The sequence below is a fragment of the Halichoerus grypus genome, chromosome 2, assembly GCF_964656455.1.
Source record: "Halichoerus grypus chromosome 2, mHalGry1.hap1.1, whole genome shotgun sequence".
Lineage (NCBI taxonomy): Eukaryota > Metazoa > Chordata > Mammalia > Carnivora > Phocidae > Halichoerus > Halichoerus grypus.
In genome coordinates, this window is record NC_135713.1 from 198,480,783 (window position 1) to 198,496,564 (window position 15,782).

At 37.7% G+C, this 15,782-nt stretch overlaps 1 protein-coding gene across 9 annotated transcripts in view; it reads right to left on the reverse strand.

Moving 5' to 3' along the window:
* The window catches only part of LOC118525087 (ATP-binding cassette sub-family A member 9), a 59,861-nt gene that overhangs the window by 35,632 nt on the left and 8,447 nt on the right, over nt 1-15,782 (reverse strand). For all 9 annotated transcript variants that reach the window (XR_013445174.1, XM_078066006.1, XM_078066007.1 and 6 more), the window contains 9 exons: nt 13,763-13,927; nt 13,094-13,197; nt 12,284-12,510; nt 4,011-4,152; nt 3,578-3,763; nt 2,586-2,733; nt 2,010-2,178; nt 1,170-1,231; nt 299-409 (listed from right to left, as the gene is read on the reverse strand). Coding sequence is in view for 8 of the 9 variants with exons in the window: in XM_078066006.1 (XP_077922132.1) it covers nt 299-409; nt 1,170-1,231; nt 2,010-2,178; nt 2,586-2,733; nt 3,578-3,763; nt 4,011-4,152; nt 12,284-12,510; nt 13,094-13,197; nt 13,763-13,927 (1,314 nt within the window). In the remaining variant the exon portion in view is untranslated. The remainder of the gene's footprint in view (nt 1-298; nt 410-1,169; nt 1,232-2,009; nt 2,179-2,585; nt 2,734-3,577; nt 3,764-4,010; nt 4,153-12,283; nt 12,511-13,093; nt 13,198-13,762; nt 13,928-15,782) is intronic.

The window sequence follows — 15,782 nt, forward strand, 5'->3', positions numbered from 1 at the left end:
AGGAATACACTATTGACTAAAAATGTAATGTTCACAATTTATCTGAACCAGTTGGAGTGACTATTCATAAAGCTACTTATCTTGAAATATTTAAACCACAAAGATTTTCCTAAATAAACAGAACATACATCTATTAAAAGAATAACTTGAAGAAACTTATAAAACTTGTCTCTTAAGTACCTGAGGGTGACTAGTAGTTAATGAAACTACTAAGTACTGAAATTAACCAATAAAACTAATTAATAAAATGTGGAGTTAATTTATTTGTCCATGTTCTTGCCTGTAATTATCTCCTCACCTGATGTTGGTTCGGACAGTCCACTGAGCATGTTTAACAGGGTCGTTTTCCCAGCTCCACTGTGACCAAGGAGGGCAGTGATCTGGCCTTCATATATGTCAAATACCAGACCTGGCATTATTACAAAAAGAAATCCCACTCAGAGCCTGCATGTTAACTTTACATTCTCCAAAAAAAAATTTTTTTTAAGATTTTATTTTTTTATTTAGAGAGTGAGAGCACAACAGGGGGAGGGGCAGAGGGAGAGGAAGAGAGAGAATCTCAAGCAGACTCCGTGCAGCATGTGGAGCCCGACATGGGGCTCGATCTTAGGACCCTGAGTTCATGACTTGAGCCGAGATCAAGAGTCCGACACTTCACCAACTGAGCCACTCAGTTGCCCCACATTCTCCGAAATTTTTATAATTTCTTATAGCATGTGTATTTGGCTAGCAATATTCAAAATAAAATCCATCCCCAAATTCTTCCGTTTAAAATTGTATCTCCTATGATACACATTTTAAAGCTATAGCATTGTCATGATATATTATTATGTAATTAACAATGTTTTGGATAAGGGCAGTTTTGTCATTAAAAATAGGCTGACTATAATACAGATCATTTATTAGGATTAGGGAGTGTGACGAGTTGAAAATAAAGAACTTCATGATGCAGCCATACATCTTTCAAACCTATAAGGTATCGATGGCACACCCTGACTTTCTAAAATTGTTCTATGGTTTTACATTCACTCAGAAGGAAACGCAATGTGTTGAAATGAAGGAAAATTGTGGTGTCTGGAATATATCTGTTCTTTATCCCCACGAAGACAGTGCAACAATGAGGCGTAGTCACCAAATCAAACAGCCGTGTAAATATGTTAGCTCATTACCTTTCAAAGCTTCTACTTTTTCATGATTTCCTTTTCCATATTCTTTCCTAAGATTTCTTATTCTGAAAAAAAAAAAAAAGAGGAAAATGTTTTAAGGACATTGTGGAAGTAGACAGAGGATTGAGAAATCAAGTCTTTGGGGTTGTGAGAAAATTCTGGGGGCTCTTTCCCTCATGCGGGCCCAGGTGATGGGAAAGGCTTTCCTGAGGAGACAATGGCAAATTGAATGATGAACAAAGGTTGAGCAAAGACCCAGGGAAGTTAGGGATTTCTAGTTGTTTGGAAACAAAGCAATCAGCATTGAATAAAACACATCTATCATCTCAGAGGGAAGATATGCACGGCATGAGTACCCTAACTTAGGTTTTCTTCCCATCTCTCTGGATGCCTATCTCCCCTTTTCTGCATCACCTGCCTCTTCCTTCTCCTATTCTTCATCGGGAAGCAAAGAGGAGGGAGACAGAGTAAATCACAGAGAAAAGGAGAAGAAAGACAAGGGACGCAATGACAGTGTCTGTCATAAAGACAGCAGTCACAGAAAGAGAGAGAACAGCACCAAGAAGAGAGCAAAAAGAAAATGAGAGAAATGGAAATATGAAGATTATTTATTCCTTGATGTTTGTTGTTCTGCAATAAGATATTCGTAAATATAAACGCTGACAATGTGGGAAAGCAAAGTGCTTTTAACAATAATGGTGGCATTTCATGAGTGGAATGGCCTGGATGTAGGTGGGTACAAAGAGGCACCCAGGAAATCTTTGTCACACCTGTATTTTGCCAGATAGACCTCTGGTCCCTGACCTGTTCTCCCTTTGCACTTTTGTATAATTTATTTATTACCTGATGGCTTCTTTCCCGTGGAATTCTGGAGACACTGGTTCAAAAGAGTCGTTGGATGAAGAATCTGAATCTATTTCATTCTCAAGGGCCAAATGACCAGCCCTTTGGTGTTGAAACCAAGAAGAGGATTTCAGGAAAAACCAAGGAGAACATCGATGTCCGTATTCAGCTACATGAACAGGAGGCAATTGAACATTGCATCAGTCGCCACTTTAAGGATTAGTGACCTCAGGACAGCTTGTCAAGGCAACTGCTTTGGGAAGTATTTAGACACCCTTAAGATCCAGTCCCAAGCACTAGGTTTCTTCATCTAGCGCTAATATAAGCACTAATAGTATAATTATCCTTCATCTCTTGCAAGCGTCTCTATTTAAAAAGAAACAATTTAAAGTATTGTGGTAGAACAAGATCTTAGAAAGCGATTCTATAAACAAAGTGCAGAATACCATTGGGCTCATTTTAGAAATTTTGGAAAAAAAAATGCTTGATAATTTATACCCGATATGTTGTAGACAGTTATTTTATAGAAATGCACTGAATGAAATTGCATTGAATGACAATTAGGTTACTACTTACTGGGCAAAATTTTGTCAAAATATAATGTCAAAGCCAAATACAGAAGAGCATCAAAAACCAACATGAAAAGAGTAGCTATTATTAGGTATGGGTTGTCTGAAGAATCCAAATGGATGTTAGAATTCACATCATAGTCCAAATGTATAAGCTGGAAAAAAGATGCATACATTGAATTTTAAAAAGATAAATAGAGTATTAAGAATTATTATTGTCTTATTTCTGCTGAACCCTGGGATTGAAAAAGATAAGTAAAACACAGTTCCTGTCTTCACAGAGCTCTAATCTATTGGAAGACATAGCAGTGAATCCATCTAGCTACAAAGCAATTTGGGAAGTTAGTGGAGGTAGGTACTAAGGACTTAGAGACCCCTGGGAAGAAGTAGGCAAATCCTCTGGGAAGTAAAAACTCAAAGGAGGGGTTGCCTAAGGATTTCATCAGGTGTAGGATGGGGGGCAAAGGGGCATTCTAGAAAGGGGATACTATTTGAAAGTAAAAACATGAAAAGCTGAAAGTACTTCAGTGGTCACAAGAATAATTTCTTATTATAGTGAGATACGATGAGTTTATACATAACGTAACCTTTCATGTAGCATTTTACAGTTACGATGTCACACCTAGAATTAAATTTTCTGAGAAGAGGTTCAGTTTCATGTACAACTGGCCAATTAAAAATAAAAATTTATTTCCATCGAATTCCTGGTTTTCAAATACTTGCGATAATATTAAGGGTCATGTTAGTTAATTGTTCATTGGGACAACCCATTGAAAATAAAAGCTGACCCACATTGATAGTGGAGTATCAACCTATATTAATGACTTAAAATAAAGCCAGTTACGCTGAGAGAAAAAAATGAAAACCTCCCCGATACCTTGGATGTGTATCTTTACAAAAGCAGATGAGGATTTTGATGCTTAGAACATAGAGCATGAATTCCTCAGAGAGAATTTTTTAATGTTCTGTAAAAAATGAAATAGTTATATTAACTCTTACCTCAGCCATTCCAGCAGTGAAAGCAAAAGGGCTAAGAAGACATAGGGTCCATTCCAAAAATGCAGGAAGATGTCTGTACAATGCAGTGAATCCCAGACTCCCCCAAAAGACAGTAAGGAGAAAGACAACCAATCCAGTAAGGAAAGGTTTCTTTATCAACACGCTCATCAGGAAAGCTAAAGTTATCTGAGAGGAGAGAAAAACTTCAGGTAGTATATAATTCTCTGAGAATCATCAGTAGCATAATAAAAAGAATTTCATAATATAAAAATATATAACATCCAATCCTCCACCCCCACCCCCCAGATACTGTCTCATGCAAATACTCATATACTGCAAACAGAAACAGAAGAGGTGTGACCAGAATTGGTGAGAAATGACTGGTTTCTCTGAGAGAGAGAGAGAGAGAGAGAGATTAAATTTATCAACTCACCAAAGACAGGCCATAGAGGAGAAAGAGGGTGAAGACCACCACAAAGCCAGTTAGGACGACAACTTGGGCAGATTTTACAATAAGAGCCATCAAAGTAGCCACAATAAAGATGAAACCAGCATACATCAAACCCCAGGAGAGCCTAGCACAGAAACGAAGCATCAGTTCAACGGCTGGTACTTTATCACTGTATTTATGCACTTACTCTGCAAATGATTTGGGAAGCTTACTCTATATTAAGAGTAAAGGGATTACCCTATATCAAGAGCTAAGAGATTAGAAAACTTCTCTGTCCCCAAAGTTCATATGCTACCGGGGAAGGTAGACAATAAGTACACAGGTAAAATAGGTGACTAGTTGCAAAATAAAGAAATAGACTGAGTCATATAATGAGGGTAACTGGGAACAGTTTTCTGGGAAAACATCTATGACCGACATGTCCGTTCTGGACTTCTTCTTTCAGTAAAGTATAAACACCACGGACAAAAACCAGATGATGAAGCAGGGATCAGCAAACTTTTTCTCTGATGAGCCAGATAGTAAATCTTTCAGGCTTTTCGGACCATATGGTCTCTTGCAACTACTGAAGTTTGCCTTTGTGTTCACGGACAACGTTCAAATGACTGGGCTCTGCTTCAACAACAATTTATTTGTAGACACTGATGTTTGAATTTCATATATGCTTTTGTGTGCCATAAAATATTATTGTTCTTTTGATTTTTTTTAGGCGTTTTCATAAAAGCCATTCCTAGCTTGCAGATTGTTCAAAAAAGGGCCATAGTTTGCCAACCACTGATATAGACAATCAGATTAGGCTTAGGAATACAGAGATACAGAAAGACAGAGGGATGCAAAGATATGTTTTTCTTGCTATCAATGCCAAAGAAACAGGAAGAAAGTTTTTTATAGGGGAAAGAGAACAAGCTTTCTAATCACACAGATGTAGGTTCAGGTTTTCTGTGCTGCACTGTAACTATATGATCTGAGAGGTAGAATCTCTTTAAATTTCCTTATTGTCTATTGAAAAATAATAAGAGAATTAAACAAAATGTTGTATGTTATGTGTTTAATGTGGCAACTGGTTTATAACAAGCCCACGTGAACACTTAAATTTCTTTACTTCAAAGTTTAAATGCCATCATGTCTTGCCTAATTGTAACAATGCCCTTTGCTCAATCACTTCTGTTCATCTGAAATTGTTCATCTCTCTGTGTCCCATAAACTTCTAATTTCATTCATATGCAGTATCAATAGAATGTTACAGTCTTTTCTTATGCAGGAAAAGTCCTGTTTTTTTTTTAACCTTCTCTCATTGGATTCATTTGGTTTCTCCCTTCTTTTTATCATATTGTTTACTTTTCTCTGACCCTGTAGATTTCTATTTTTTAAAAAAATATAGTGAGCAAAATTTTCTTCAGTATTGAGCTCCAGAATTTAAAAAAAAGAGACACCAGAAAAACTCCCATTCTAGATCAAACCAGCAATTCATTTTCTCCACTTTTACACTCAGTTAATGGAACATTTCTGGAGGAAAAAAAAATAAATTTGGTTTAAATTGGCAGCATTAAAAATGTGGGGTCTTCCTACCCAACTGAATAGTGTCTAACGTCCTTTCCTTTTTAAATTATTTATTTTTTTTAATTTAAATTCAATTAACATATAATGTATTATTAGTTTCAGAGGTAGAGGTCAGTTATTCATCAGTCTTATATAATGCCCAGTGCTCATTACATCATGTGCCCTCCTTAATGTCCATCACCCAGTTACCCCAACCCCCCACCTGACTCTCCTCCAGAAAGCCTCAGTTTGTTTCCTATGATCAAGAGTCTCTTATGGTTTTTCTCCCTCTCTGATTTCATCTTGTTTTATATTTTCCTCTCTTCCCCTATGATCTTCTGTTTTGTATCTTAAATTCCACATGAGTGAGATCATATGATAATTGTCTTTTTCTGACTTATTTCACTTAGCACAATACCCTCTAGTTCCATCCATGTCATTGCAAATGGCAAGATTTCTTTTTCTTTCTTTCTTTCTTCCTTCCTTCCTTCCTCCCATCCTTTCTGGCTGAGTAGTATCCCATTGTGTATATATATATATATATATATATATATATATATATATATACACACACCACATCTTCCTCATCCATTCATCTGACAATGGACATCTGGGCTTTTCCCATAGTTTGGCTATTGTGGACATTGCTGCTATAAACATTGGGGTGCATGTGCCCCTTAGGATCACTACATTTGTATCTTTTTGTAAATACCCAGTAGTGCAATTACTAGGTCATAGGGTAGCTCTATTTTCAACTTTTTGAGGAACCTCCATACTGTTTTCCAGAATGGCTGCACCAGCTTGCATTCCCACCAACAGTGTAGGAGGGTTCCCCTTTCTCCACATCCTTGCCAACATCTGTTGTTTCCTGACTTATTAATTTTAGCCATTCTGACTGGTGTGAGGTGGTATCTCATTGTGGTTTTTGATTTGTATTTCCCTGATGCCAAGTGATGTTGAGCATTTTTTCATGTGTCTGTTGGCCATTTGGATGTCTTCTTTGCAGAAATGTCTATTCATGTCTTCTGCCCATTTCTTGATTGGATTATTTGTTCTTTGGGTGTTGAGTTTGATAAGTTCTTTATAGATTTTGGATACTAGCCCTTTATCTGATATGTCATTTGCAAATATCTTCTCCCATTCTGTGGGTTGTCTTTTGGTTTTATTGACTCTTTCCTTTGCTGTGCAAAAGCTTTTTATCTTGATGAAGTCCAAATAGTTCATTTTTGCCCTTGCTTCCCTTGCCTTTGGAGACGTGTCTACCAAGAAGTCTGCTGCGGCCGAGGTCAAAGAGGTTGCTGCCTGTGTTCTCCTCTAGGATTTTGATGGATTCCTGTCTCACATTCAGGTTTTTCATCCATTTTGAGTCTATTTTTGTGTGTGGTGTAAGAAAATGTTCCAGTTTCATTATTCTGCATGTGGTTGTCCAATTTTCCCAACACCATTTGTTAAATAGACTGTCTTTCTTCCATCAGATATTCTTTCTGCTTTGTCAAAGATTTGTTGATCATAGAGTTGAGGGTCCATTTCTGGGCTCTCTATTCTGTCCCATTGACATTCTATGTGTCTGTTTTTGTGCCAGTACCATACTGTCTTGATGATGACAGCTTTGTAATAGAGCTTGAAGTCCGGAATTGTGATGCCACTGGCTTTGGTTTTCTTTTTCAACATTCCTCTGGCTATTCGGGGTCTTTTCTGGTTCCATACAGATTTTAGGATTATTTGTTCCAGCTCTGTGAAAAAAGTTGTTGGTATTTTGATATGATTGCATTAAATGTGTAGTTTGCTCTAGGTAGCATAGACATTTTAACAATATTTGTTCTTCCAATCCTTGAACATGGAACATTTTTCCATTTCTATGTGTCTTCCTCAGTTTCTTTCATGAGTGTTCTATAGTTTTCTGAGTACAGATCCTTTGCCTCTTTGGTTAGGTTTATTCCTAGGTATCTTATGGTTTTTGGTGCAATTATAAATGGGATCGACTCCCTAATTTCTCTTTCTTCTGTCTCATTGTTAGTGTATAGAAATGCAACTGATTTCTGTGCATTGATTTCATATCCTGACATTTTGCTGAATTCCTGTATGAGTTCTAGCAATTTTGGGGTGGAGTCTTTTGGGTTTTCCACATAGGGTATCATGTAATCTGCAAAGAGTGAGAGTTTGACTTCTTCTTTGCCAATTGGGTTGCCTTTTATTTCCTTTTATTGTCTGATTGCTGAGGCTAGGACTTCTAGCATTATGTTGAACAACAGTGGTGAGAGTGGACATCCCTGTCATGTTCTTGACCTTAGGGGAAAAGCTCTCAGTTTTTCCCCATTGATATTCACTGTGGGCTTTTTGTATATGGCCTTTTTTTTTTTTTTTTTGTAGATTTTATTTATTTGACGGAGAGAGACACAGCGAGAGAGGGAACACAAGCAGGGGGAGTGGGAGAGGGAGAAGCAGGCTTCCTGCGGAGCAGGGAGCCTGATGTGGGGCTCGATCCCAGGACCCTGGGATCACGACCCGAGCCAAAGGCAGATGCCCAACGACTTTTATGATATTGAGGTATGTTCCCTCTTTTCCTACACTGTGAAGAGTTTTGATCAAGAAAGGATGCTATACTTTGTCAAGTGCTTTTTCTGCATCTATTGAGAGGATCATATGGTTCTTGTCCTTTCTTTTATTAATGTAGTGTATCACATTGATTGATTTGCAGATGTTGAACCTGCCTTGCAGCCTAGGAATAAATCCCACTTGGTCACGGTGAATAATCCTTTTAATGTACTGTTGGATCCTATTGATTTGTATCTTCGTGAGAATTTCTGCATCCATGTTCATCAGGGATATTGGTCTATAATTCTCCTTTTTGGTGGGGTCTTTGCCTGGTTTTAGGATCAAGATAATGCTGGCCTCATAGAGTTTGGAAGTTTTCCTTCCATTTCTATTTTTTGAAACAGCTTCAGAAGAATAGGTACTAATTCTTCTTTAAATGTTTTATAGAATTCCCCTGGGAAGCCATCCGGCCCTGGACTCTTGTTTGTTGGGAGATTTTTTATTATTGCTTCAATTTCCTTGCTGGTTATGGGTCTGTTCAGGTTTTCTATTTCTTCCTGGTTCAGTTTTGGTAGTTTATACATTTCTAGGAATGCATCCATTTCTTCCACATTGCCTAATTTGTTGGCATATAGTTGCTTGTAATATGTTCTTATAATTGTATTTCTTCAGTGTAGGTTATGATCTCTCTTCTGTCATTCATGATTTTATTTACTTGGGTCCTTTCTCTTTTCTTTTTGATAAGTCTGGCCAGGGGTTTATCAATCTTATTAATTCTTTGAAAGAACCAGCTCCTAGTTTTGTTGATCTGTTCTACTGTTCTTTTGGTTTTTATTTTATTGATTTCTGCTCTAATCTTTATTAATTCTCTTCTGCTGGGTTTAGGTTTTATTTGCTGTTCTTTCTCCAGCTCCTTTAGTTGTAAGGCTAGGTTGTGTATTTGAGACCTTTCTTGTTTCTTGAGAAAGCCTTGTATTACTATATACTTCCCTCTTAGGACTGCCTTTGCTGCATCCCAAAGGTTTTGAACTGTTGTGTTTCATTTTCATTTGTTTCCATGAGTTTTTTAAATTCTTCTTTAATTTCCTGGTTGACCCATTCATTCTTTAGTAGGATGCTCTTTAGCCTCCATGAATTTGAGTTCTTTCCAAATTTCCTTTTGTGATAGAGTTCCAGTTTCCAAACATTGTGGTCCAAAATTATGCAGGGAGTGATCCCAATCTTTTGGTACCAGTTGAGACCTGATTTGTGACCCAGTATGTGATCTATTCTGGAGAATGTTCCATCTGCACTCGAGAATGTGTATTCTGTTGCTTTAGGATGGAATGCTCTGAATATATCTGTGAAGTCCATCTGGTCCAGTGTGTCATTCAAAGCCATTGTTTCCTGGTTGATCTTCTGCTTAGATGATCTGTCCATTGCAGTGAGTGGAGTGTTAAAGTCCCCTACTATTTTTGTATTATTATTGATGTGTTTCTTTAATTTTGTTATTAATTGTTTTATATAATTGGCTGCCTCCATGTTAGGCGCATAAATATTTACAATTGTTAGATCATCTTGTTGGATAGACCCTTTAATTTTGATATAGTGTTCTTCCTCATCTCTTATTACAGTCTTTGGTTTAAAATCTAATTTGTCTGATACAAGGATTGCTACCCCAGCTTTCTTTTGATGTCCATTAGCATGATAAATGGTTTTCCACTTCCTCACTTTCAATCTGGAGGTGTCTTTGGGTCTAAAATGAGTCTCTTGCAGACAGCATATTGATGGGTCTTGCTTTTTTATCCAATCTGATACCCTGTGTCTTTTGAGAGGGGCACTTAGCCCATTTACATTCAGAGTAATTATTGCAAGATATTAATTTAGTGCCATTAAATTACCTGTAAAGTCACTGTTTCTGTATACTGTCTCTGTTCCTTTCTGGTCTATGTTACTTTTGGGCTCTCTCTTCGCTTAAAGGATCCCTTTTAATATTTCTTGCAGGACTGGTTTAGTGATCACAAATTCTTTTAGTTTCTGTTTGTTCTGGAAGCTTTTTATCACTCCCATTTTGAATGCCATCCTAACTGAATAAAGTATTCTTGGTTGCATATTTTTCACATTTAGCACCCTGAATATATGATGTCACTCCTTTCTGGCTTGCCAGGTCTCTGTGGATAGGTCTGCTGCCAGTCTAATATTTCCACCCTTGTAGGTTAAGGACTTCTTGTCCTGAGCTGCTTTTAGGATTTTCTCTTTGTCTCTGAGATTTGCAAGTTTCACTATTATATGTTGGGGTGTTGACCTATTTTAATTGATTTTTGAGGGGGTTTCTCTGTGCCTCCTGGACTTGAATGCCTGTTTCCTTCCCCAGATTAGGGAAGTTCTCCACTATAATTTGCTCCCGTATACCTTCTGCCCCCCCTTCTTCTGGGATCCCAGTTATTCTAATATTGTTTTGCTTTATGGTATCACTTATCTCTCGAATTCTCCCTTCGTGATACAGTAGTTGTTTATCTCTCTTTTTCTCAGCTTCTTTATTCTCCATCATTTTGTCTTCTTTATCACTAATTCTCTCTTCTGACTCATTTATCCTAGCAGTTAGAGCCTCCATTTTTTATTGCATTTCATTAATAGCCTTTTTAATTTTGACTTGATTAGATTTTAGTTCTTTTATTTATTCAGAAAGGGATTCTCTAGTGTCTTCTATACTTTTTTCAAGCCCAGCTAATATCTTTATAATCATTATTCTGAACTCTAGTTCCGACATTTTACTTATATCCAGACTGATTAGGTCTCTAGCCATCAGTACTGCCCCTTGTTCTCTTTTTTGAGGTGAGTTTTTCTGTCTTGTCATTCTGTCTTGCAGAAAGTGGTCACTTTTCTATTTGTAGTTTTGAAGCAATTCTTTTCTTAGATCTCTAGTTGAGTTCGCAGGTGTTCAGAATGGTTTGATAGCTATTTAGCTGAATTCCTAGGACCAGATGAAACTAAGGTCTCCTACTCCTCCGCCATCTTGTCCTCCCCGAATGTCCTTTTAAAGACTACATGGCATATGTCCAGAGCTATTCTGTAGATTCTACAAATCTTGTTTACCACTGAGAATAACATCAGTATATAAAGAAACCAAATGCAAACGATGACTTTTTCAGTCCAGAATTCATGCTTTTACTATTCTATATCTCAAATACATCCCTTGGCTAAACCCATTAAATTTTTTTTGTTGTTAGTTGGAGATTCACTCCTTGGTTTTTGTTGTTGTTGTTGTTTCTTTTTTTTTTTTTAAGATTTTATTTATTTATTTGACAGAGAGAGAGAGCACAAGCAGGGGGAGCAGGAGAGGTAGAAGCAGCCTCCTGGGTGAGTAGGGAGCCCAATGCGGGGACCCCGAGATGCTGAGATCATGACCTGAGCCAAAGGCAGACATTTAACCGACTGAGGCACCCAGGCATCCCTCACTCCTTGGTTTCTTAACTTATAACTACTGTCCTCTCAGACTCTGACCCTTCCCAAATTTCTATCAACTGTCATCTATTGAGTGCTTAATTTTTGTTATGCTCAATGCAAAGCACTTTACATACATTCCCTTCTTTAATCGTCATGGCCAATGAGAGACAGACGCCATTACCAATGTTTCACAGAAAAAGAAACTGAGTTTTAAGAAATTAAGTAGCTTGTTTGGGATGGTAATGGACAGATGGAGAAGACCCATAGCTTCCTGCCTCCCAGGCCTGTGTTCTAACCACTCTGTTAGTCCTCCACTAAGGAAGCTCTGTGCTGAAAGGGCATAATGGGCTTTTTTTCCATCAGTGTCATCAGAGTGATGAATCATTCAATGTGAGGGCAGTATCAACCACCCGATCTCACAAAATATCTGAAATGTATATTTCATCGAACATTAGAAACCTCAAGTTCTTACATATTTGGGTGCACTCGTGTCTTGCAACTAGTGACTGAGAGTCATCATTTTTATTGCTTACTGACTTGGGTATCAGCAGACATCTATGGGATCAGGCTTTCTTTAAAGAAGTATGAAAAGTTTTATTTACCATGCTTACTTGAATCTATTCCATTCCCTTATAATGCTCTGCTTTAGGAAAGAATCAAGTTTAAATATGATACTTCATAGGCTTAGGGAGTCCAACCAGCTAGCTTGTTGTGTTTATCTATGTCGCATGATAGTCTGTGGCCATGTAACTTACCAGAATGCTGATTCTCGAAGGCCCATCATCATCATCAATGACTTAATGTATTGTCTTTCTTGGGTAACATTGACTGATACATAGTAAATGAACGCGGAAAAAGAAATAATGCAGAAGAATATGAAAAAATCAGTCGCAACTCCTGCTTGGGCAACAAAAGGTAATATCTTCATATTTATACCAGTAATTGACATCAGCTCTTCCATCACTGAATGATTTGTTGTGATCTAAGGGAAAGTATCAATGAACACATTGTTATCATCACACCAATTATAACCTCGTGTGTTTTCTCTGTTATAAGAAATTATGTGCATTCCACATTTAAATATATATGTTCATCATAATCTGGCTCCTTGTGTTTCTGAAACACTCCAAGTTCTGTCCTGACTCCTTAGAACATTCCTGTTTACCATCTTCACTAGACAAAATTTTACTCATGCTGGAAGGCACAACTGAAATGTTGCTTCAGTTACTCATCTTCCCTGATATTTCTCATCAGCGTATCTTCTGCTTCATGTTTGCCTTGCACAGCATGTATAATTCCATGATAGAACCTCAACTTTTATTGTGACTTCATGTCCACATTTCTGTCCCCTCATTATCCAGGATCCCTGGAGAAAAGTACCTGTGTTCTACTTATTTCTTGATCCTCAGTGCTTAGTGTAATGGCTCACATGTAGCAGTTGCTCAGTGGATTGTGCCAAATAAATTAAGTGACTCAATTAATTAAATGCTAAGGTAGGGCAATCCATTGTAGCACCACGCATCAAAATGTAATTTACAATGCAATTAGTTTTCTTTAATACTCACTTCTATGATAGCAGCGTTAATGGCAGCTTGAAAAGCTACAAAGCCTTTCTCCCAGAACACTGAACCTTCACATGTGATTTTTTCATCCATCACTTGACAATGAGCTTTCATAAAAGAAGAACATAACCATTTATGATGGGATGGGACGATCTTGGTATAGGGAAAATCAAAACTTCAAATGTTCCAAAATGCAGTACAAGTCCACAATAATACAGTGTACGGTAGGACTTCTCCGGTGAGGCTTGAAGAGCACACCCAAGAAGAATACACCAGAATTGCTTTATTAATGTTGTTAAGGCCAGTTATTAATAATTTTTATTCAATCTATTATTCTCTCAGTTAGCCGAGAATGTTTTTTTGAGCTTTGTTCTTCTGCTGCTTTTGCCAAGAAAGCACTACATTTTTTTAAACATTTGGGAATCAATGAGCAAGAATCTTTCCTTCAGGTTATATTTAGGAGAAGCATAGGAATAATAGCAAATATAATTTCTTAATAAAACAATACACTTAAGAACACAGGCTTTCTTTAAATAAGAATGAATCTCATTTATGTTCAGGAATTAAGAGTACACCCAGCGTATGTTTGTGTGGACTTCAGGGATCACATGTGCCCTCTAGTGGCTAATGACATAATCGCCAAAAAAAACCCCCTTCTAGTAGGAAAGTTACCTGAATGGTCTCTGTGTTCCTTCATCTTGGGGATTCTCCCTCCCCAGAAAAACTTCAAATGATATGAGAAGGTATCATTAAAGATGACTTTCACTGCATCTATAGAGTAGTTTAAATCCAAATCGTCCATACTTTTCTCATCCGGCCACCCCACGATTGTTCTTCCTGCCACGTGAAAGAAAGTAGCTAATAAGTAAGAAGAAAGTGGCTAATAAGTAAGATTTCTATGTGGTACAATGACGGCAGGCCATATTCAATTATGTTAAAGTTCTTTATTCACTAAAGGCAGGGCTGGTCCTAAATAAGAGACTCATACTATGGGGGAGTGTCTAAAATTCTAGATAAAATCAGAGTTAATGTGGCAATCACTTTTATCACAAACAGATTATGCCTTTCCAAATAAGCATTTAAACCAATGATTTAAAGCATTGAATTTGGAATAATAGCAATACCACTATTATACCAGCAATATCCCTAGCAATACACAGACCTATCCAAATTTGAACTATATCCTACAATTATAATATGTACTTTCATGTGATAATGGTGTCAATGTGGCCAAACCTCCGAAGACAGCATAAAATTGTTAAATTTGGAGAATGTTTTCTCAAGATATCCAAAAAATACCATGTGAATTAATGACTGTTACTGACCAAACTCGGGCCACTTAAACCACGTAATTCCCTGCAGCCTGGATTCTGATGGATGCATGCTTCTAGTGCAATTTGACATGTTCCTAATCCCTGCATTTCCTGCAATCTGGCAGCGGCATCCAAAGGCTTAATCAGACTCTGGCTAATCCCTTTGGCAAGACTATATGTGGTGGTGTTTTCTTTCATCAGAGTGTCAGGATTTCTGATGATCTGGTGTTTGGAGATATTATTAGCAGCCATGGACACTTAGTGCCTAGATCCATTAACTCAATGGGAGTTTCAAAATGGTGATATTATATTGCCATCATTTGTTTTTTTTATTTATTAGTAGAAAGCATTTATAAAACAGTATTTTCCAGCATCTGTTCGATTATCCAATAGTACAGTTCATACAGGATAAATACTGGGTATCTTCCCTTCATATACAAATTTTCATAAGAAGAACGATTTTGTACCATCTTCCAAAAGCAATTTTTTTCTTTTAATACATTATGAAAGCCTGGATTTTATGTATGCATTAGACAAGTTTCATATCATTACACTTACTATTCTTGTTGAAGCTCAAAGTATGCCAACTTAGACCAGTGGGAGTCTCCTCAAGGTGACTGCTGAGTCCCTTTGACAGAACCTATTCATTATCACTGGCTTCCTAGCTATCGGGAATGACAACATATTTTTAAAAGATTATTTATTTGAGAGAGAGAGAGCGTGCAAGCATGGGGGGAGGGGCAGAGGAAGAGGGACAGAGAGTCTCAAGCAGACTCTGCACTGAGCACGGATCCTGATGCGGGGCTTGATCCCACAGCCCTGAGATTACTACCTGAGCCCAAACCAAGAGTCGGACGCTCAACCAACTGTGCCAACCAGGTGCCCTGACAATATTCTTTACCCTGTCAATTTCCTGTCCCAGACCTCTGCATCTCCTTTCCTCCAGGACTGAGACTCCTGGGTTTCCAAGACACAGGGGTGAGAGAAAAAGACTATTCCATAATTACTTATTTGGTATATCCCACTTTACATATGTAACAGCTTTGGAATAACAGTCCAACACTACCCGACCAGTACAGTAGCCGAAAATGGTTTCAGTTGCTTGCAGATTGGCCTACTCTTCTTTGCAGTGGGTACCGGCTTCCTCTAAAGGGGTTCTTCTCAGGACCATCAGATACCCCACTGCTCCCCTTCACTCTCCCAACACCCCAGAGAGAGATGCCATGTAGACTTGGTGGCTGTTGGTGCTTTTTCCCCACCCACTTATATTGTGGGATTTGGGGAAACACCTTACCACCTAGTTTTGTTGGTAACTATTGCCCATGATTTCTTGATTTAACTGTCTAATTTCTCTCTCAATTTTTTATATATTTGAAGAG